Here is a 23,487-nt window from a genome sequence, read left to right as displayed (position 1 = left end):
TCACAAACTACTTAAGTTAGGCTACTAGGATTCAGTCACCTCAATGGGAAGGTACAGATTCCTTTGGGATGCTGCTCTTTCAGAACTGTGTGTAAGTCGTGTTGTTGCATGATCACATGATTGAATTATGCCCCACATGTGTATTGCAGAATGTAATTCTGGCACTACAACTTCAAATACCCAGTGGGACAAGCTTGTATTACCTTGTTAGAGTGATCTCAACATCCTAAGTATAAAGGTGGTTTTTCTTTCTTTTCAGAAGTGGTTTCTAAAGCCATTGGCCCATAGGGCTAAGAGGGCAGAGGGCTTCATCCTCACAGAGCCGCTGGAGAATAGCTGAGTGGAAGGCTTCTTCCACCTTCCGTGCAATCCTCAGGGACATATTTCTGCAAATGAAAATGGCTTTGGGAGGGAGGAGAAGAAGCAACTATCCCTCCCCCCCTCCACCCACACTGGGCAGTGGAAGCTTTCAACACAGCTATTCTCCAGCTTCTCCGTGAGTGCATCGCCCTTCTTCCGCCCTCGTTGTGCTGTGGAAGAGGTGGACCATTATTTTTACTTTAAAACTGTGGAACCATTTTGCAAACCTGAAAAAAAATGATTATAAATGTGGCATCAAATTCATAATGGACATTAGGGAGGAGTCCAATGGTTAGATTTTTTTAAACAGACTGTGGCAAAGGAATGGAGGTATTTCCTACAGGAGCAATTTTAGTGAAGGAAAGACACAAAATGTGCAATCACTATCAAGGCCAACATGAATTGCCAATGACAATATAAGAAAACACTAGTCCTCCAAACATGTATCTGCTCTTCAGAGAAAACTATGCTTGAAAATTTCTGCTTATGCTTCAGTAAACCTCACAATAAACTAAATTTCTGCTTATCCTTCAATAAACCTCACAATATTTATTTATTTAAATTCATATTCATATTCATATACCACCTTTTGTCCTAAGAATCTAGGGTGATTAATAAGATAAAACAATACAATTCAATAAAACAGAATGCCTAGCTAATTTTTTTTTAAAGCAGGGACAGCTCATTGATCAAAAGCCTGAATAAAAAGGGCAGTCTTCACAGTCCTCCTGAAGGCTGGGAGAGAGGGAACCACGTGGCTCTCATCTGTGAATTACAGCCTGGGGGCAATAACTGAGAGAGCCCTGTCCTTCAACAGACTCAACAAACAGGCCTCAGCAGGTGTTGGCATGTAGAACAGAGCCCTCCCAGGTGATCTAGTCAGGTGGGTAGATTCAGCTGGGAGCAGATGGTCCGTAAGGTCTCCAGGGCCCAAGCCATACAATAAGCATAGACACTTCCTTTAGAAAGAATCATAGCAAGCGGGGGGCGGGGGGGAAACTTACACTCGTTATTGGAATACTCTTCCCAGTCAAAGCCCTTGGTGCCATTATCCAGATAGGTCTCATTGACGTCAATGGGCCAAATGACACATTTGTTCCTTAGATTGCCCATGAACAGCTGCAGCCCAATTAAAGCAAACACACTGAGACAAAACACCGTCAAAATCATCACATCTGACAACTTCTTCACAGATTGAATCAGGGCACCCACAATGGTTTTCAGGCCTGAGGAAAGGGAAAGCAGTCATGGTTATCTGATAGAATCTTAGGAAAAAATTATCTAGACAGAAATATATAGGCTACCTATGATGTCTTGGCTACAGTGAAGCCACAGAAATTAACCAGGGGCTTCAGCAAAGGCAGAATTTTGCCCTATGACAGTAGTTCTCAAACCACAATTTCATAATAAGCCCAGTGAAGGCAATGGGCATGTGAAGGCTGAGGATCTCATCTGGTACATAAAGATGGAAGAGAAAAGTTGTTTTAAGAAAATCTATGGTTGGGGACAATCAGTTGCATGGTAGTGACAGGCTCTTGTAGATCTTCGCCAATAATTTTACCATTATGGAGTATTATGCAGCAGTAAGAACAGTTTATTCAAATCCTGCCTTCCCATACCATTGGGAGATTAAAAAATAACATAAAAGCAGGTTGCTTACCTGTAACAGGTGATCATTCACAACATGGGTACTGTGCCTATGCAGTAGCCTTTGTGGAAGGATTTTACAGTCCTCCAAAGCACTTGGTAGCTCTGCCTTTTGTGCATATGGCACGCTTGGCATTTTTGATGGCAGAGCACCATTTGATCAGTTCCTGAACGACCAGTGAGAAGTTGAGATCTTCCATTGGAAATACTGAGGTAAGTATTTGAGTAGAAGGGAGGTTGGGCAAGTGTTGTGAATGATTCTAGATCACCAAAAGACCCTCTGTTACAGGTAAGCAACCTGTTCATCTTTGAGGTGATCCAGGATCCTTCACAACATGGGTGTTTAGTGAGCTCACCAATGGAAATGGTGGCATGTTACTTAAAACATTAAATGGAGGATGTTACTTAAAACACCTTCTTTAGAATTGCCCACACAAAGTAAGCCTCAGCCATTGACGAGATATCTATAGCATAATGTTTTATGAATGGCAAGTATGAGGACCAGGTGGCTGCTTTACAAATGTCACCAATACTAATTCCAGACATATATACTGTGGCGGCTGCCAACACCCTAGTGAAATGGGCTTTGATGGTTGCTGGAGATTTGACTCCCTGTTGTTTATAGCAAAGGAAGATTAGTTCCACCAGTCATTCTGAGAGACTTTGCCTGGAGATAGGTCTTCCCTTGTTCCTGCCTTTAAAAGCAACAAAAAGTTGCCCCTCGGTCACTGACTGCAGGACTTGGTTTATTCTAAATCTGTGGCTCAAGAGATTCCAGAGGCTTGCCACCAGGAAGCCATTCTGCAGGCATGTCCCTTTCAATGTGACTGTTTGCAATCTCATGCCCAGAGTTTGGCCTCATCTGATGTGAATTTGGCAACCTCTGTATGTAACCTGGTGGCTCAACCAGAAATACAGTCATGGCATATTACAAAATAGGATAACTTGTCTCAGATGGCTCTTGAACAGGATGCTAGAGGAAGCTCTCAACCCACACACCCCTTACAGCTTGCCCATCATCTCAGCCTGCTTTAAATAAGCCTCTTAATGAGATTGAAATGGCAGAACCAAATAAAGTACCTGCAATCTCATCTGACACTCCACCTATCTTGAATCCTGGTAGTTCCAGTACGGATATAATACTTTTGGAGCTCTTTGGCAAACCTCCTAAAAAACTGACTAATGGGTTCTATCTGGCCACCTAATGGCGCAGCAGGGAAATGACTTGATTATCAAGCCAGAGATTGACGGTTCGAATCCCTGCTGGTACGTTTCCCAGACTATGGGAAACATCGATATCAGTCAGCAGTGATACAGGAAGATGCTGAAAGGCATCATCTTATACTGTGTGGGAGGAGGCAACGGTAAACCCCTCCTGTATTCTACCAAAGACAACCACAGGGGTGGTCGCCAAGAGTCAAAACTGACTTGATGGCACACCTTACTTTTAATAGGTTCTATAATAGCCAACTGATAACATGGAATATAGCAGGTTGGTGTGCCAAAGAAAATTATCCCTCTATTATGGAGTATTAGAGAAAATCTAACATTATCCTTTTTCAAGGGACTTGGGTCCTCAGAGAGACTGCTATGTCTCTTTTTATCTTAGGAACTTAGGAACATAGGAAACTGCCATATACTGAGTCAGACCATTGGTCTATCTAGCTCAGTATTGTCTTCACAGACTGGCAGTGGCTTCTCCAAGGTTGCAGGCAGGAATCTCTCTCAGCCCTATCTTGGAGAAGCCAGGGAGGGAACTTGGAACCTTCTGCTCTTCCCAGAGCGGCTTCATTCCCTGAGGGGAATATCTTATAGTGCTCACACATCAAGTCTCCCATTCAGATGCAACCAGGGTGAACCCTGCTCAGCTTTGGGGACAAGTCATGCTTGCTACCACAAGACCAGATCTCCTCTCATCTTATGCTAAAGCTGGCCATGGGAGACCAGGGTTGTTGTTGTGGTGGTTTATTAATTAGTATTACTATTAAACTCTGAGCTAAATGAAAATTGAGATCCTACTCATTACTTGTTGTTAATGTGTATGCTCCTCCCTAGATCCAAAACCAAGAAATTAGCTTGTTTGGGGCCAAATTTGAGGAGAGTTTGAGACAACTTATTTTTTTCTTTTCCAGAAGCCCTAGTCATTTTGGATGCAGTGGTCCCTCAAATTTTTTTCATCTCTGTGCGGAATGAGTTTTGTTTTGGGCGGCAATATCAAGGCACTGTCTGCGCACATGCATTCAAAGTGGGGCCTTCCTAATTCAGCCTGAGCAGAACTTAAAATTAATTGAGTGGACATCAGAAAACTTGTGAGTAGAAGGAACAGTGTTTGGGTCGTGATTGTAATGCCCATATTCGCTCCAACAATGAAGGTTTTTTAAAAGATCAAATACCCTACAGGTATACCAGGAGATTGAGGATAGTGCCTTAGAGCAGTGTACCTCTAGGGATTTGATTAGCAACTATGCGGGCACATGTCTGATGCAATCTATCAGTAGGCTTGATATGTTTATTTTAAATGAGTCATCAGAATGTGATTTAGTTAGGGAGTTCACTTCTTTTTTTTGGTGGGGGGAAGGGAGCTAGTACGATTGATTATTTTGTTACCTCTAGAAATTTGCTAAATGATATTTTACAGCTGAAATTTGACTTTAGGGTGGAAAGTGACCATATGCCCTTGATTTTATGTGTGAGATGCCCAGACTGTAACATTCCTATTTCGGAGGAACCTACCCCTGTTGATGCTGACACTGTCTTCTGTGCTCATATCAGGTGGGCCAGCGAGTCAAATGTCTGAGTGATCTACTTGAATCAGAGGAACTGTTGCACCTTAGATCTAATATTTTAATGGCCGGCTCGGTTAATGAAATTTTAAATCATTACCTAACACTGATTCAGTGACTGCAGGGCCGCCTTGCTACTGAGGTGCGACTGGGTCCCATATCTAACAATAACAGATCGAGACCATGGTTCAACCATGAATGTGTACTAGCCAGGAAAAAGCTGGTTAAAGAATTTAATTTATTTAGAGCAGGGGTCCCGCTAACATTTTCTCAATCGGTGATGGCCTTGAAAAAACAGTATAAAAATCTGATTCACCATAAGAAAAAACTGGCAATGAATGGCCCTAGTAGATGCCTCTAGGCTGAAAAACTCCTCTAGGTTTTGGTCACTAGTCAGAGGGAGAATAAGCTCCAAAACAGTCTGAGATTACTATCTGATTCCACCTGGAGAATGGGAATCCCATTTTTGCACCCACTTTATGGATGCCCTGGATTGATTTCCTATGATAGATGACAAGGTGGCTCTTTCTATCCCAGAATGCCCCTCCTTCGTAACCCCTGGGGAGATAATGAATTGGTTGGGTAACAAAGATCTGGGAAGGTGCCCGGTAGTGATTTTATTCTCATCAAACTGATAAAACCTAATCTAGCGTGGTGGGCTCTAGTATTAGCATCATTCTTTACATTTATTAATTAGACTACATATATACCTCATGATTGGGGCTTGTCTATAATTTCTGATTTTAAAGAAAGGAAACAAAAGTGATTCAGCTAATTATAGGCTGATTAGCCTTCTCTCTATAATTGGAAAACTTTATGCTAGACACATATATTGGAAGCTCTTTGATTGGTTCGACTGAGAAAGTGTACTGGCAGATGAGCAGGTGGGTTTCAGAGCTGGACAATCTACCTTAGACTAGGGTTTGGTCCTGAGGCATTTAACAAACAAGTACAAGAAGCAGCGAAGAGGTGCACTGTATGCCATCTTTGTCGACTTTAGGGCATCCTTTGATCACATTTCTTGTGACAAATTATGGGGGAAATTATCAAACTCTTCAATCGACCAAAGGTTACTTATTTCTACAGGGGCTCTCACTTAGGAGTGCATTGCAACCCGCAGGGCCACTTAACGAGCCCCATTAGTGCAGAGAGGGGGGTCTGGCAGGGCTGTATATTAGCCCCACTATTGTTTAATTGTTACACTAATGACATGGTGGATAGACTCCCTAATCTGGAATTTCACCCACCAAAATTGGGCAGCAGACATCTAGCCATTCTTCTTTATGTTGATGATGATGGAGGAAAATGCTGAGAGCTCTGGCTGACTACTGTCATGAAAATTTGGTTTCCATCAATTATCAGAAGACCAAGGTTGTAATGTTCGCTAGGAAACCCATTATTCCTAAATGGCAAATTAATGGGGTTAGTGTAATGCAGACAATGCAATATAAACATTTGGTGTGTGGGGGGGTCATATTTCAGGTGAAAGGTAGCTGGGAAGAGCAAACTAATTCAATCATAACAAATACTCAGAGGTCAACTACTGCAATTTTAAGATTCTTTTTCCCCTCAGGGGGTAGATGTGTTCCAGCTGCCATTAAGGTCTTTCAAATGAAAGTAATTCCACAGCTTCTTTATGGCATTCAGATTTTTATGTATAGTGATTTTTGTCCATTTGAGAGGGTCCGTTCTACATTTCTTAGTGCTATTTGTTCAACCCCCTGTTGTGTGTCCAGTGCTAAGTTGCACGTGGAAGTGAGCTTGTTAAGCATGGAGACGTGTGCCTGGTTGAAATCGATCTATTTTCCATCTGGCTTAGCTCCCTTAAATTTTAAGGATGAATACTCCTCTGATCAGATGTACTTTATTACTGAAAAGCTAAAATCATATGGGTTGTAAATGGAATACCTATTCCCCCTGGGTTATGATAATGCCAGGGCGATCCTAAAGCAGCAAATCACTGATACGGAACACCAGACAGATCTAAGCCAGGCATCAAGCTACACGAGGTTTGGAGCTGGTAAGCCTTTGCAAAAATCTGCCAAATATATGTATAATTTGACATACACAACACACAGAAGAGCCCTGTCACTGACTCAGCTGGATGTGCTGCCCTCTGTGGTATTGGAGGGTAGTGATGTGCACGGTCTGGAGAAGTCCGGACCGGCACCGAAGGGGGGCCTTGTTTTTAGGGCGGGGAGGGCTTGCTTTGCCCTCCCGCCTCCTTGCCCCCGCCAGCGCCCGTATTTAACAGTATAGGGGCGCTGGAAACCAGCCGCCCCCCCGCCGCGGCGGCGGCGGCGAAATAACCCCCAAAGCCAGCCAGCCAGCCCTCCCTCCCTCCCAGCTAGCTGCCCGCCCGCCCACCCACCCACCCGCTCGCTCACCCGCTCGCTCACTGGATAAGAAACGAGAGGAGCTCCGGCACAGAGCTCCTCTCGTTCGGAAGGCCTCCTGCAGAATGGCGGCTTGCGCACGCGCACATGCGCGCACCGAAAAGCACGCCGTTCTCCGGAGGCCCGGTCTACCCGCCAGGAAAGGGCCGGGTAGACCGGGCCTCCGATCGCTGAGTAGACCGGGCCTCCGATCGCCGGAGGCCCGGTCTACCCAGCGATCGGAGGCCCGGTCTACCCGGCCCTTTCCCGGCTGGTAGACCGGGCCTCCGATCGCTGGGTAGACCGGGCCTCCGGCGATCGGAGGCCCGGTCTACTCAGCGATCGGAGGCCCGGTCTACCCGGCCTTTTCCCGGCGGGTAGACCGGGCCTCCGATCGCTGGGTAGACCGGGCCTCCGGCGATCGGAGGCCCGGTCTACTCAACGATCGGAGGCCCGGTCTACCCGGCCCTTTCCCGGCGGGTAGACCGGGCCTCCGGAGAATGGTGTGCTTTGCGGCGCGCGCATGCGCGCGCGTGCAAGCCGCCATTCTGCAGGAGGCCTTCTGAACGAGAGGAGCTCTGTGCCGGAGCTCCTCTCGTTTCTTATCCAGTGAGCGAGCGGGTGAGCGAGCGGGTGGGTGGGTGGGCGGGCAGCTAGCTGGGAGGGAGGGAGGGCTGGCTGGCTGGCTTTGGGGGTTATTTCGCCGCGGCGGCGGCGGTGGCGGGGGGGCGGCTGGTTTCCAGCGCCCCTATACTGTTAAATACGGGCGCTGGCGGGGGCAAGGAGGCGGGAGGGCTAAGCAAGCCCTCCCGCCCTTAAAGGCATACCCCCCACCCGGACCCGAACCGGGCAGGGCCGGACCGGTCCGGCAGTTCGGCCATTCTTTGGAATGGCCGCCGGACCGGTTCGGGCACACTGCTATTGGAGGGTAGGTTCAAGAGAGTCCTCTGTCTGGAGAGATTGTGCCCATGTGGAAATGGGGATGCTGAGACAATTGGACATGTGCTCCTGTAGTGTTCTTTTTATTGTGATTTATGGTTTAGATATATTACTCCTCTTATTTTTAGATATTTAAACAATTCTGATGAGTTTTATATAAACTTATTTCTTTCTGATAAACACACTGAGGTCTCCCATCAGGTAGCCAGATTGTGTATGGCTGTGGTTAAGATCCGTACATGGTGTGTTGACTGTTGATTGATTAAGTGCTGTCAAGTCAGTGCTGACTCTTAGCGACCACATAGATAGATTCTCTCCAGGATGATGTGTCTTCAACTTGGCCTTTAAGGTCTTTCAATGGTGCATTCATTGCTGTAGTAATCAAGTCCATCCACCTTGCTGCTGGTCATCCTCTTCTTCTCTTTCCTTCAACTTTTCCCAGCACTATGGAGTTCTCAAGGGAGCTGGGTTTTCGCATAATGTGTCCAAAGTATGAAAGTTTGAGCCTGGTCATTTGTGTCTTGAATGAAAATTCTGGATTGATTTAATCTATGAACCATTTGATTGTTTTCCTGGCTGTCCATGGTATCCTCAAAAGTCTTCTCCAGCATCAAAATTCAAAAGCGTCAAAACTTTTTCTTTCTTGCTTCCTCAAAGTCCAGCTTTCGCATCCATAGAACGTCACAGGGAAAACCATTCTAATCTTTGTAGGTATAGACACATCACAGCATCTAAATATCCTTTCCAAGGCCTTCATTGCAACCCTACCAAGTGCTAGTCTGCGGTATATTTCTTAACTGCTGGATCCTTTACTGTTAATGGTCAATCCTAAAAGGCAGAACTATTCACCACTTCAATGTCTTCATTGTCAATTCTGAGGCTGGTTGCTGTACCCGTTGTCATTAATTTAGTCTTCTTTACATTTAGTGGGTTAGAAATGGTTAATTTAGGTTTTTAGTTTGTTTCATTCTATTCTGTGCAATAGTTTCTATATGTACGTATATGTATGTATGTGTGTGTATGTATGTATTAATATTCACCCTTAAGGTTCTTTTCATTCAGTTTGAGCTGTATATTTGATCAAAGAGTGCAATAAATTTAACTGCACTGTTCTCTTGTGTAAGAGGAGTCTAACTACAGGGACGTTCGTTCACTGACCCTTCTAGCTGAAGTGATGACCACTAAAAAGGCAGGTTTCAGGATTAGTATTTTCAGAGATGTGGATGGTAATGGTTCAAATGGTGGTTCTGTTTGAGAGTAGAGCGAATTAGGGAGACTCCATTTTTCTATTTTCTGGAAGGGAGGAAAAAGGTTGTTTATACCTTTAAGGAACCTTTTCAGGTTGGGATGAGAGAAGAGAGTCTTTGAATCCCAACAGGGGTCTATTGCTAAGAGAGCCGCCATATGAACCTTAAGAAACCTTAACAGAAGAGTTAGAGTCATCTAAGTATGGCGAAGATAGAAACCTCCCTGTGTCCTCAGATGGGCTATTATTGCATTCATGCACTTGGTGAAGACTTGTGGGGCAGTTGAGAGGCCAAATGGAAGCACGGTGTATTGGTAAGCTTGATTCCCTAGAGTGAAACTAAGAAACTTCCTGTGCCTTTGTCTTATTCCAGTATGGAAGTATGCATCCTTGAGGTCTAAGGTTGTTAGCCACTCTAAGAGAGGGAGGATGCCCTGTAACACAATCATCCAAAAGTTTATTGGATGAATGAATTTGTTTAGATGGTGTAGGTACAGAATGGGTCAGAGGCCTCCATCCTTTTTTGGGACTTGAAAATACCTGAAACAAACTCTTTCTTAGGTCTTTCAATGGCATGAGTTCTATCACCCCTTTCTCTAGGAGATCCTTCACTTCTGTTTTCAATGTGGAAGTTGGGTGGGTGTATTTTACTCCTTGAAATACACGGGTGGTGGTAAATTCAATTGTGTATCCGGTGGTGTGGTAACACTGAGGTGTCTGGTGTAACACGGCACCAAGCTGAGGAGAAAAGAGGCGAGTCTAAAGGTTGAAGGTTTTCCTGAAAAAGACAGTTGAGGAACCAAGTGATAAAGGTGCTGTTTTGGCTGTTCCTGGCTTTTCAATTTTTGATGTTGCCTCTGCTTCGAACCCTAGGATTGAGAGGCAGAAGTAGTTGTGAATGTTTTTGCTGTGTATTTAGATTTTTTCATTTATTCCATTGTGTCATCAGTCTTGGAACTAAACAGGCTATCCTCCTCAAAAGGCAGGCCTTCTGTTTTCTCTCTTATGTCCATTTGGAGTTATGTGGATTGAAGCCAAGCATGGTGTTTTAGGGAGACAGCCCCTGAAAGTGATTGAGATTCAATTTGGTTGTGCTTAGATATTGGTGAGTAACATCAGCTGATCTAGAGAGTACCTCATTGAATTTAGTCAAATACTTGAGTACATCTTTCAGATTCTCTTTGAAGTTATCCAAGACAGAATAGTGATATTTGGCCATACAGGCCATGTAATTGGCTATCTTGATAAAAAGACAAGAAGCTAAATAGAAGTTGTGTCTCACAGTGTCCAATTGTCTTCCCTCCTTTTCCACTGGTACTGATGCTTCCTTCCAGACTTATCTCAATCGGAATCAGAGGATGGACTATACTCATCATCCATCCTGACCTTGTCAGGAGCCAGAGATTTATCCTGTTCAGTTGTGGTGGAGATGACCTGAACATCCAGAAACGCAGGGTGAGTATGCACATCCATGCTGGGAACTGGGAATTGATGTGAAGAAGGCCATTGACACTGGGTTTGATATAGGGGGTCGAGTTGACAGCGGAGTTGTTGATGGTTGAGTCTTGCTTTCAGTCATTGTTTATCCCAATCAGTGGGCAGACTCCAATGTTGAAGGGGACAACGTCAACACTGACATCGAAGAAAAGATCTTGCAATGTTTGGAAGCCAAACAGGATACTGAATTATCCTCAGTGTTTTTGCTTCTTTTGGTGTTTATGGTGCCCATTCTTAGAGAGATCATATGGCTTCTTAAAGACCTCCTTAGAGCACTCTGATTCAGCATGTTTGGAATGGGAGGTTGTTTCTGGCAATGACTTACACCCCAATATCAACTTGGAATGTTGATGGTTGGACAAGACTGAAGAGGTCACTGGTAATGGGGAACATGGCATAGGGGTGGGAAGGCACAGTGCACTTTCATACAGGGCAGCACTAAGTCACAATTCTCAATTCTTTTGGGTCTCCTTAAAGAACAAAAGGCAGATCTTACAAGTACGAATGTTGCGGTCCTCTCCTAAGTACAGTAGACAGTGTTCATGTTTATTGGAAGATGGAAGAGTACTGCCACATGAAGTACACTTCTTAAAGGTTTTCTGAGTGTCCATTAGGCCAAACAATGTTAAACAATGAAGAAACCTTAAAACAGTTCAAGCCAATAATAAAAAATAATAAATCTAATAAATCAAAATAAACTTTTGTTTTTTGCAGGAACCAAGCTCGAACAAGGAACAAACCTTCAGTGAGGTGCACACATTGGCAGCTGAGAAGGAACTCAGCAAATGGTGCTCTGCTGCCAAATATACTGAGTGTGCCTTGCATGCGAAGGGTGGAGCTACAGAGCTGTAAAACTCTTCAGCGAAAGCTATTATGCAGGCACAGTACCTATGTTGTGAAGGATCCAGGATCAAATAAAAGATCCCATTTTATTTTTCTACACTTGGAAACTTCTAAAATATTTCCCCAAGGGACATGAATTGTGCCCTTTTTGTGCCTTATTTTTAAAAGGGGGGGAACCAAGTAAAACATCAGCATTAAAAGGTTGCCTCCCATCCCCTGGAACTCTTATGACTATGGCTTGACTGTGTAGTATGGCACAACAAAAACCTATTCACATTAATTTCAATGGATGAATACACACCAGCACAACTGGATGATATGCAGAAAAGTTCTGGGATCCTTGAAAATGCTGTTTTCTCATGCAGAGAAAAATGCATTCATAGAAACAAAGCAAGGAGACCAGATTAATTAGCAGATGCAATTTATGTAAGGCTTAACACTCCCTCTAGTCTAGCTAGACAGAATGGAAAGGGTGCTACAGAGAGAAGATTCCTTCACCCAGGACTCAGAAGTGTGTGGATGTGTGTAGGCACCGCCTTTCTCCCTCCTCCATCCCCACCCAGTCAATACTGTCAAGCTGACTGCCGTGACTAGTGTTTTAAGCAGGGGGAGAGGGGAGATTATCTGAGTGCAACATTGGACTGGCATCCTTCTGCTGTACTTTGCTATTTCTCTATTGAGGCCAAAATAATCAACCTTCTGATCCCAAAGTATTGCAAGCGAAAGTGCATATTCAGGATCCCATGTGATTTCTTTTAACCCTTGGCACTATCCTATTTCCAGGAAACATCATGTTTCTAAACAGAGACACAAAGTTCAGTGATGAGGCATTTCGCAATGACTAAATGAAAGAGCAAAGTTGCATGGCCAGAAAATAAACAAAGACACACAAATTAGATTTTTCACCAGTCATTACTGATCTAGGACATTTTGCTCTGATATCATGTTAAAATCTTCTTTATTTATTTTTCTATGTAAGCCGCTTTGAGCACTTTTGTTGAAAAGTGGTATATAATATTTGTAGTAGTAATAGCACTCTACACAGATCTTTGAAAATGCCCTTTCTGAACATATGTAGGGACTGCAGTAAATCTGTAAACCTGCGCACACTAGGGCCAAACTACACACGAAGTCTTTGTGTGTGTGTGTGTGTGAGTGTGTTTTACAGCAACTGCAGTGGGCCGATCCAAATAAGTACCATGGCATTGAGGTCAGTGGATTCTCCCATGCTGTGATTCAGAATACTTATGTATGTATTTATTTTTACACTCTTTTTTTACTCCACCTTTTCCACAGGTTCAAGGCGGCTTACATAAAAACATGAAGACATAAATTAAAAACATAAAAACAGCAATTAAAATAATAATCCAAGTAAAAAGTTTTTTTAAATGATAAAAATGAGCATTACACAATCTTCCCAAAAAGAGCGCATTAACAAACATAACATAAAACAGAAACAGGCAGAGAAAGCATGAGAAAACCAGTTCCCAAGCTTTGAGCATCCTTCTAAAAGCCTGCAACGAGGGTGCTAAACAAATTTCTAATGAGAAATTCTATCGAGTGGAGGTGACAACAGAGAATGCCCATTCACATGTACCCACCAACTTCCTTGGGTGGTGGGATGCACAAATGGGCCCCCAATGACCTTATTGAGAGGGCAAAAATATGAGGGAGAAGGTAGCCAGTGGCAGCTGTGCCCCACCTCTATCCTCACCAAAAAAAAAAAAAAAAAAGGACAGAAAAGAAAAAGAAAACACTCTGTGGGTAGCTTTAAAAAACAAATCACAGTGTCCAGCCAGCCAGGGAAGAAAAGAGGCAGCCAATCTGCTTGGAGACAGGGAACTTCCTGCTTTCTCCTTTGGTTGCTGCAGTTTCCTCTCCTGCTCTGCTACTGGAGGGAAAAGCCTGCTAATCAAGGCTATTTTCTCACCTCATTGTTCTGGATGTCCTGCATCACCGTCTCCCTGGATTAGACATAACAGGGCAAAAGAGACAAGTGCCTCTTTAGCCCTTTTATGTCTAATCTGGGGAGGCATTAAATTTTATGTCTAATCCAGACTGGCTCAAAGCAATGAGTTGAGGAATAGCCTTGATTAGCAGGCTATTCCCTCCAGTAGCAGAGCAGGAGAGGAAACTGCAGCAGCAACAGGAGGGAAGGAGGACAGTCCCTGCCTCCCAGCAGATCGGCTGCCTCTTTTCTCCCCTGGCTGGCTGGACACAGTAAGTCATCTTTTGCCAGTCATGGGGTGTTTTCTTTTCTTTTTATGGGTTGTGTGGGAGGGGTGCTGGCTGCTGCTAGATTTGAATAGCTTGTCTGTAGTGCATCAGTGTCTGTAACCCTTGGGTAGGCCCATTGGAAATAATGGGTTTACTTGTGTGTAACTTTCACGGTGTGGTTTTTGAAACTAGCACCCTTCTCTCCCCACCGCCCCATTCCAGATGGCAGCCGCCACCACTAAAGGTAGCCTTTCAGGTATACTGGGCCCAGACTGTTTAGGGCTTCAAAGGTAATCACCAGTACCTTGAATCACACCCAGAAACCTATTGACAAACAAATTCTGCACCAGTTGATGTTTCCAAGTAGTCTTCAGGAGCAGCCCCACATAAAGTGCATTACAGTAGCTGAGAGGTGAGAAAGGCCAGGTCTACTTGATGCTTCATCACTTCAAAATAAAATATTGCTACCATTACATGTTTTCTGGAAACAGGACAATGCTAAGGGAAATCTGTGGAATCAAAGGTCAGTCTATCTTGGGGAAATCTTTTTTCTCAGATTGCACCCTTGAACATTTCTCAAAAACTCAATTCTCTGTGTTTTTGGAGTCTTATTATCTTCTATCTATATATTTTGCCACTATAGCATGGTAAATTAATCCTCCTTCTCAAACTAACTTCAATCCAACTCTCGCAGATGTTGAAAATAACACTAGCATTTGCTACAGCCAGCATTCTCCTCATCACGATAACCAACTATTGTACGGTGTTTTTCCCTCACCATTATAACCTATCCCCTTTAACTCCTTTCCTTCAGTTTATGCACATTATATACATTTAAGGAGCCATTAAATGTTTTGACTTGTGAATTTCTTACTCCCTCAATCTACCACTTGATTCAAGCATTTCCAGAGACATCTTTATTAGTCCCAGTTCTTGAATTGCATCCTTTTCTGACTCAGACCCTTCAGTCTTTTCCTCTCCTCAATTCCTCAGTGCTTTCATGCAGCTGTAATTGATATTAACATTCCCCTCATTGCTGCTTTCACTGCATTCCCAAAGGGCTCTGATTTAAAAAGCTTTGGAAGGGTGCTCACTATGTTCATTCCATTTCAGGCTTGTGATGATTTTTCCATCTAGAGGTGTTTTCACAAGCAAAATTAAGAATCCCTTTGCCCTCTCTTGTGGGATTAAAATATGCATATGAATAACTTTAATGTGGTATATTGCAAGTATCCCATTTTAAAACTGATTTTGGTTCCAAGATAGATTTACTTTCATGTTAAGTGCTTGATGCATTATTTCTGTCACTTGAAATGTACATGCAGCATCTGACTGGTCCACCAGTTGCTATCATTTCCAAGGATTTGGATCAACATTTTTTTTTTAAATGTACATTTTACTCTCCCTTGGGCAGCCAGAGTTGCTTATATGGGGGTCCTAGTGGCCTCCCGGCCTCCCACATCCAGGATCTGTTCAGGAAGCAATTGTGTTGCTTTCTAGCCAGAAAGCCAGGAGTACATCAAGAATAAAACAATCCCAATGTACCTAGGGTTGACAGCATTCCATTGCCCATTTAGGGTTAGGGTTAAGTTAGGATTGAGGATCCCGGGTGCCAGTGGCAGTTAAGCTTACTGGAATACCCTTTTTCAAGGTATCCCCCTGCCCTCACCACTCCCCTGGACGTACCCTCACCGTCTGCCTTATGGCCAAAAATAGTTTGTCCTGTATGGGACACCATTTGTCCCGTATTTTAAATGAAAATATGGAAGAAATGGTATTCCATATGGGACAAAATCCTTTTAGCTGAAATAGTTGGTCCCAGCTAATCTGAATCTTTTGGCAACTATCTGGCCAGGTTCATTTTCAACAAAAGTCTTTGATGTGGGGAAAAAACAACAACACACTACTGTATACAAGAACAAACTTTATAGCAACTCTTTGATTTGTGTGTGACAAAATGCTTTAGAAAGTATTATCTTCCCAATTCCAGTTTAGGGAATAAAAAGTATAAGTGATAATTTTTGAGCAATTAGGAACAAAAACCTTGAAATGGCATTTTAAAAGGCATTATTTTATTATATGGTTCCCTCCAAACACAGTTAGGGAAGAACAATCAATGAGGATTGGGTTATATATGAATATAACCTTTCCAAAAGTATATGCGCTGAGACAGACTGATTCACTATTCCCTCAGTGAATATTATAATATTATTCACAGTCATTGACATGTTTACTTTTTGAGAGCAGGAAAGACTGACCATACAGAATTCAGCAGGCATTAAACAATGTGAGGCAAGCTGGATTATGTGAGCCAGGCTTAAGCAAAAAGCCTGGGAATGTTACATCATGCATAGGATTCATAATCCAAGGCTAAGCGAAGCACATATGTTTCTACTCAAAGTGTTGGCAAAAAATTTCTTAAGCAGTCATTTTGATTGTAACCAGAAAGACACATTTCTTTGCGGAGGCCAGTGTGCATGCTCAAAACCTTGGAGAGCCCACTTCAAAGAGGGAAGTCATCAATTTCCAGTGCATTAATGCATCCGTGTACATCTATTCACCCACCACAAAACATATAACCTGTGTGAGAAGTTTTGGGCAATACACAAAGGAATATTAAGAGCCGGTTCATACATTATGTTCAATTGCCTATTTTATTTTTCTTCAGCTCACATAAGTGGTCTGCTTGCATGAGGCCATGTTCATTATCTGTAAAACATATTTTGGAGTTACGTTGATCAAAGAAGTTGCTGCCTGTTGTGCAAGTTGTCAGCTCAGGTGTTACACTGCTGTCATAAGCAGAACAGTCATGTGAGTTTAAAAAAATAATTGGCAGAATGTAAAATGTGTCTCAGAACTAAATGACAGCTCCAGGGTCACATAAGAACTCTCTGACAGAGCAGGGAACCAAAACTAGAAATCCTGCTTCAAATGTACAACCTAGCAGTTGTATCAAGCATCTTCCGTTAAGATCCACCTCACACATTAGAGATAAATGCTATATAGGAAAACACATGTTTACAATAATGTGTGAAAGTGTGACATAAGTGGGATTCATTACATCAGTAGAATACCAATAGGGTAGCAAACTCAGGTACTCATGGCACAATAAACACTCCTATCACAGTTCCACTTAATATATGATTTTTCCTTTGTGTAGGAGTACCTACATGTGGGAAGTAGGCTTTAGCTGGGAGACAAGAAAGGAGCCTGATACAACAAAAGTTGACTAAATGAACACAGCAGTTACTTTTTTCCAATTCCCCACCAAGCCATCAAACCAAGCAACAAACATCTAAAAATATGAGTAATGCTGCAGCTTCACCTAGTGCCATAGCTGGAAATTATAACTGAAATTTAGTTTTTATGCAATCATACACTTCCCAGATATAAACATGCAGTTTATATAGCATGGGGGTGGGAGGTGGGGGGGGGGCATTGTTGTTGAAGAGTCATACAGTTGCTCATTATTAACTAAGGTTGGGTTTAAGATGTCTGCTTCAGTGGAAAATTATGCAGTGCGAACAAGTCAGCATTGTGCTTTTTTTTTTTTTTAAAGAAATGTGTTCCTGTTCATTATCTTTGTATTTTGCTCTCCCCTCCTTTATGGATGTGATTTTGCCCAAAGTCTAAAATTCTTTCTTTATTAACTTACCCCACAAAAACATAACAAATAGAAAGTCTATTTTTGAGTTTCCAAGTGCTGAAATTACAACACATAGGAATTTTTTCAGTGAAGTTGAAGTAATGTGTTTTTGACCAGCTATAGTACTTAGGTAGACTAATTGAGGGGCATTCTCACTGTACTCCCCCCCACCAACTGTTGCCTTTTCATGCAGAATGCAAAGCCTATCAAAAATGTGCTGGGGCCATTTTTGAAAGGGCAAAGTGACAGGAGAGCAAGAGGGAAACAGGAAATGCAAGACACAGTTGCTCTTAGTGGTTAGAAGCATTTCTCACCTGGAATGACAGAGATAGTTTTCAAAGCTCGGAGAACTCTGAAAGTTCTCAAGGCTGACACATTCCCAAGGTCCACAAACTCTGTGACATATCTGCAATGAGGGAGGTCACACACAAAGAGACACAATGACACAAACACACACCAAAAAGGAAAGTGGGGGAATAAAACAACAACTACAGACAAAGCAATACATCACTCACAGGGAGCTGCAACCCAACACCTAACACCAACTGCCTTACCTGGAATTACAGAAATAGTTTTCAAAGCTCTCAGTACCCTGAAGGTGCGCAGAGCTGAAACATTGCCTAGGTTTACAAACTCTGTTATATACCTGCAGAATTAAACCAGAGTTAATGGCACCAATTGGGGTCACCTGGCTTTTGTACAGAAAAGTGTCATGTTCATTTGCAGGAAAACAGCTTTCAAAATATAAAGTCCTTTGGAATGGCATTAAAAAAACATACAAGAGAGAAGGAAAGAAAGAAACAGAAGCAAGGGTGCAAATAAAACAGTACTAATGAGTCTCGGTGACAACAGGCCATCTTGCCCAGTGGTAATTCTCATTAGAGGTTTCCTCCCCTGTTTGTGGCAGACATAATTGTTATAATTTGGGGAGTATTTCTTAGAGTGGAACCCCCTTGGAGTGCATCCAAACACACTCGTGGACCACTGACTACCTTCACCACCAGGGGAGCTAGTCTTGTGGAAGCTCCCTTAGCCCGCTTTCCATGGATTGTGGGAATAGCTTCTACATGTGAGTATATTCTCCTCAAGGGATGGGGCCGCCCTGGGAAGAGTACCTGCATGCTTACATGCAGAAGGTTCCAAGTCCCCTCCCTGGAATCTCTAATATAAGACTGAGAGAAACTCCTGCCTGCAAACTTGGAGAAGCCACTGGCAGTCTGTGTGGACAATACTGAGCTAGATGGTCCAATGGTCTGATTCTGTATAAGGCAGCTTCCTATGTTCCTATGAAAATGAGGTGTCAAGAGATCAGGTGATTTGGCAGCACAATAATCACAAGATAAACTAGCCAGGGCAATTGAGAAGAGCAGAGCAGAACAGAACAGAACCTGCTAACTTTTAAGAATGTGTATCATTTTTCTGTGTGCAGCATAAAGAACATTTCAAACAGTGAAAGATCATCATTAATAGGGATTGGTGAATTTTCGAACCCTCTTAGATAGCGTAACAGGAAACATATTAAGGTCGTTCTCACAACCATGAAAGGGGTGGGCAGGGGGGAAGGCAGGGTTGAACCTAGCTTCCTCCCAGACAAATGGTACTCTCCTCTTTGGTGTGCAGTCGCACACATGCGATCCATGCTGCTCCAAGCAGCACGGATCTCTGGAAACTGGGAAAATGAGTCCTGGCCTCCAGGAATCCTAAGATGAACGAGCAAGTAGTGGAATGCACTGCGTAGCAATGCATCCTAAGTAGCATGGTGCATTGAAGGATTCTCCCTCAAGCCAGGCATTCTAGGATGCATGCATCCCAAGCATACCCATGACTCCAGACAAGGGGTACGTGGTGCGCTTGTGTCCTTTCTAACCCAGGTAAAAGCCTCGGGCTACTAAGGGAGGCAGTGCCTATTACCCCCATAACTCAATTATTTAGTTTATGAGGATATGTTATATTAATTAATATTAATATGAGAAATATTGGCAGGGCAGCTTACAGCGGCCATGGGGCGGCAGCAGCAGCAACGGTGGAGTGGCCCCCCAGACCACTAGGAGGCCCCCCCAGGAGGCTGGAGGCCTCTGCTTGTGGGCCCCTTGATCCTCTGGTCCAGGGGACATTTGTCTCCCCTTGTCCAATGGACACTATGCCTATGCCTCTGATACCAGAATGTATTTGGCTGTCTCTGCTCACTGGAAAAATACTGCTAGATCATTCCATAGGACTAGGACTTATTTATTTGATTGATTGATTGATTGATATACTACCCTTCCTAACATGGCTTTACTATAAAGTGGCTTTACCATTGTCAGACCTTCATATGTTCTCTGGTTTTCTCCTTCCTAACCCTACTAAGATCCACAGAGAAGGAAACATAAACATTTTAACACTGAAGTTATGAAACAGGGCTCGACCATAATTTCGGGGCCAATATTTGTCATCTTTGTTCCTTTATCCTCAGTCTGTGCAGTGAGTGAAAATGGCTGGAATGTTCAGAGATCCAAGAGAGTTAGGCTATAAAAGACATTTCGATACCAAATGATAATCTACAAAACAATTCCATTCATGGTTTCACTTGATGTTGTCTGTAAGCCATCTAATTCTGAGCGTCTGCTTTTCCTCTTTGCTTAAAATGATTCATACCTGTGGGAAACACATCAACGGTTCACCATTTCCCAGCTCACCACAGCTGGAATTCTGTTCAACTTGCATTTGTCTAGTTTGCAGTAGCGGCTGGTGTAGGCGCCGTGAGGGGCGGGGGGTGGGAAGAGGTACCTTTAAGTATAAATTAGAAGGTGTTTACCTTCGCTCTGGCTGCACTTGCAAGCTGCTCTGAGCTGCAGCACACCGCCCAGCACTACCTGCGGTGGGGGGGGGGTTGGCTCTGCCATTCATCTGGCTTCTGTAGAGCCAATTAAAGGTGCCTCTCACCCCCCATCCTGGCTGCCGGTGCCTGTACAGGCTGCTACTGCCATTTCACAGTGATGAGCAAAATGATGGTTTATGCTTTTGGCAACCAAGAGAAGGCAGTAATGTTCATAAGTAGAATGGTTTTGTGAATGAACTTTTGGTCAATAGTACACATATATAAAACAAGAGTGTCCAAGTATGAATAGACAAAGATAGTTGATGCTTATGCCTGAACATTCAACTAGAGGTTTAGAAGAGCAGACTGTTTATAATCACTGCTGAAATAAAGCACTTTGTGCACTGGTTGCCAAATAATCCCCCCTGAATGTAGTCAACCCTGCATTTGGAGTCTAAGAGGTAGAATCAAAAGGCGCATCTCAAAACACCTAGTTAATTTTATGATAGAACGACACTACATTTTTCAAAAACTGTTCCACAATGCATTTGACTCAGCACTAGCCAATGACTGTCAAGAATGATCTATATTTGAAAGGCACTACCAGTCTGGATTCTCTTTATGCATGCAGAGGTCCACATGCATCACTGTAGATGGGTTGCTCATTGCTTATCAGATCTGAAAAGCAAACTGATTCAGCCAAAAGGTACAAATATGAGCTGAGCAAAAGGACTCAAACAAGGTAGCTACATCAACTTTCTGTGTAGGATGGCATCTTTAACTACAAAAGGTTCATTCCTTTCTGGTCATCTCTGTTGGCTATTAAAAACAACTTTAAAAGCGGGGGAGGGGCCTGTTCTTACGATCAGCCAAAACCAGGCTTAGAAAGTCAAGCACGGTCTTGGCTGATCATAAGAACCGACAGGATTGTGCTTGATCCCGGCAGCGCTTTGGTGGCAAACCTTCAAGCCAGCCACCCTCTTAAATGGGTTTAAGGGAGCTAGCACTCTCAGCCCCATTTTTTAAATCATCAGGAGACTGTGGGGCTCCTGGCTGGCATCAGAGGAATCCCCATAATGCACCGTACACTCATACAGTGCATTATGGGAGTTCCAGGGGCCGGAGCAGAGTGTCCTGGCCCATGACCCTCCTCACTGCTTGAGGAGGAAGCTGCACTTCTGGGCGCACAATCTCAGCACCAAGACCAACAGTGAGCATTAGCTGTGGGGGAGGTAAGCTTTTTGATGCTGCCTCCCCTGCCCCTTCAAGCTTTTTCTCACAGATCATGAGAAAGGGTTCAGAGAGTCCTCAGACAGAATTAAGGTGGTTATTGTTTAGGAAGGTATTCCTGGCTCTCAACACTGTGCTGAGATATCCAGGAAGAGAATAATCTAGAACTGATTGCAATACTGATTGCCAGCTGAAATTGCTTTAAAATATATGAATGCTGGCACAGTAGATTTGTGGGGAAGAATTTCAGTCCTGTATTCAAATACCTGTATTTAATATCTGAGATTTGAAGTTGCCAGTGATAATTTGGAATTGTCAGATGGGTTGGTCAATTTGTCCCAAGACTTCTTCAACTGCTTCCTCCTCTTTTCACTCACATACAGAGTCTGCTGACAAAAAGAATTGAATATATAACTTACGCCATCATGATGACACTGAAGTCTAGCCAGTTCCATGCGTCGCGGAGAAAAGTGAAACCGTCTATGCAGAAGCCTCTTGCAATAATTTTCACAAGTGATTCAAATGTATAAATACCAGTGAATGTGTATCTGTCAAAACAAAGAAGAATAGTGGAGAAGAATAGAAAACAACCTGTTAGAATACATACCCCAGTCTTTGTTATGAGAGATGATCAAATGTACTAATCAAAATTCAAATTTTGATTAGTAGGGCTGGAGGAATGCTTAATAACAATATTGTGATCAAGCACAGCTTAAACAATTTCAGCCAGGCTTTCATCCTGTGTTTTCTGTAAGTCTGATTGCATACTGTTTTCACAGTTTTTTGACAGACATGGTAGTTGACATCCAGACTGAAACTATGCTCTTGTGCAAATGGTCATAAGAACAGCCCTGCTGGATCAGGCCCAAGGCCTATCACGTCCAGCATCCTGTTTCCCACAGTGGCCCACCAGATGCCTCTGAGAAGCCCTCAGCAAGAGCTGAGGGCATGCCCTCTCTCCTGCGGTTGCTCCTCTGTAATGTTCATGGATGAAGATCTTTCCCAGCAGGAGGCATATCTTAGGTTGCACACTCTGTGTATGTGTAAAGATGTTTGTGCTAGCGCAACACTAGTCTGGAACACATATCCCCATAGTAGTGGAGCTAGCTAGTACAACATCCTTGTGCTTGGTCAACATGTTTGCGCAAGTGCAGTGTTAGTCTGGATGTCAGCCAGCAGAATCTGGTTGACTTAAGTTCAAGTTTTAAGGAAAAACATTACTGCATCCTGCAGTATGAGTACCACATGACACAGGTAGTGGGGGTTTGTGGCACACTGTGACAGGAACAGAGAAGGGGGTCTATGGGTCTGGCTATGATATAGAGTTAGGCTTGTTCCTGCCTGACACCTCCAACAATGCTGCTTACTTCCCAGCTCAGTATATTAGAAGATGCTGAGGAGAGCATCTCCTGGGGGAGAGTATGGGAAGAGAGCTGGTCTTGTGGTAGAAAGCATGAATTGACTCCTTTGTTAAGCAGGGTCTGCCCTGGTTTGCATTTGAATGGGAATAATGTGTGAACACTTTAAGATATTCCTCTTGGGGGTGGGGGGTGAGGGGCTCTTCCCAGAGCTCTTCCTGCTCTAGGAAGAGCAGAAGGTTCCAAGTTCCCTCTCTGGCATCTCCAAGATAGGGCTGAGGGAGACTCCTGCCTGCAACTTCGGAGGTGCTGCTGCCAGTCTTTGTAAACAATATCAATGGACAAATGGTCTAGGTGGACAAATGGTCTGACTCGGCTAGATGGACAAATGGTCTGAATTGGTATAAGGCAGCTTCCTATATTCTTGTGTTAGATTGATATCAAGCATGGAAAGCTACATATTTACTATGGAATACACAAGGGTGGCATCATATTGAGGGCTCAGATGCTGCTTCAAAGAATTAAGCAACAACAAAAAGTCGTATT

At 43.4% G+C, this 23,487-nt stretch overlaps 1 protein-coding gene across 8 annotated transcripts in view; it reads right to left on the bottom strand.

The window, feature by feature from the left end:
- The window catches only part of SCN8A (sodium voltage-gated channel alpha subunit 8), a 154,887-nt gene that overhangs the window by 68,322 nt on the left and 63,078 nt on the right, over positions 1-23,487 (bottom strand). For 2 of the 8 annotated variants that reach the window (XM_053292587.1, XM_053292586.1), the window contains exons 2-5: positions 22,003-22,131; positions 18,108-18,199; positions 17,868-17,959; positions 1,365-1,586 (exon numbers count right to left, since the gene is read on the bottom strand). In XM_053292587.1, the coding sequence (XP_053148562.1) occupies positions 1,365-1,586; positions 17,868-17,959; positions 18,108-18,199; positions 22,003-22,038 (442 nt within the window). In that variant the 5' untranslated portion in view covers positions 22,039-22,131. Of the gene's footprint in view, positions 1-1,364; positions 1,587-17,867; positions 17,960-18,107; positions 20,171-22,002; positions 22,132-23,487 lie in introns of those variants that run through there. The other 6 variants (XM_053292582.1, XM_053292584.1, XM_053292581.1 and 3 more) reach the window with 4 other exon arrangements.

Source organism: Hemicordylus capensis, chromosome 2, assembly GCF_027244095.1.
Source record: "Hemicordylus capensis ecotype Gifberg chromosome 2, rHemCap1.1.pri, whole genome shotgun sequence".
Classification (NCBI taxonomy): Eukaryota; Metazoa; Chordata; class Lepidosauria; order Squamata; family Cordylidae; genus Hemicordylus; species Hemicordylus capensis.
Note: the sequence above shows the minus strand (reverse complement) of the source record. Positions and strands in the feature narration are given on the sequence as shown.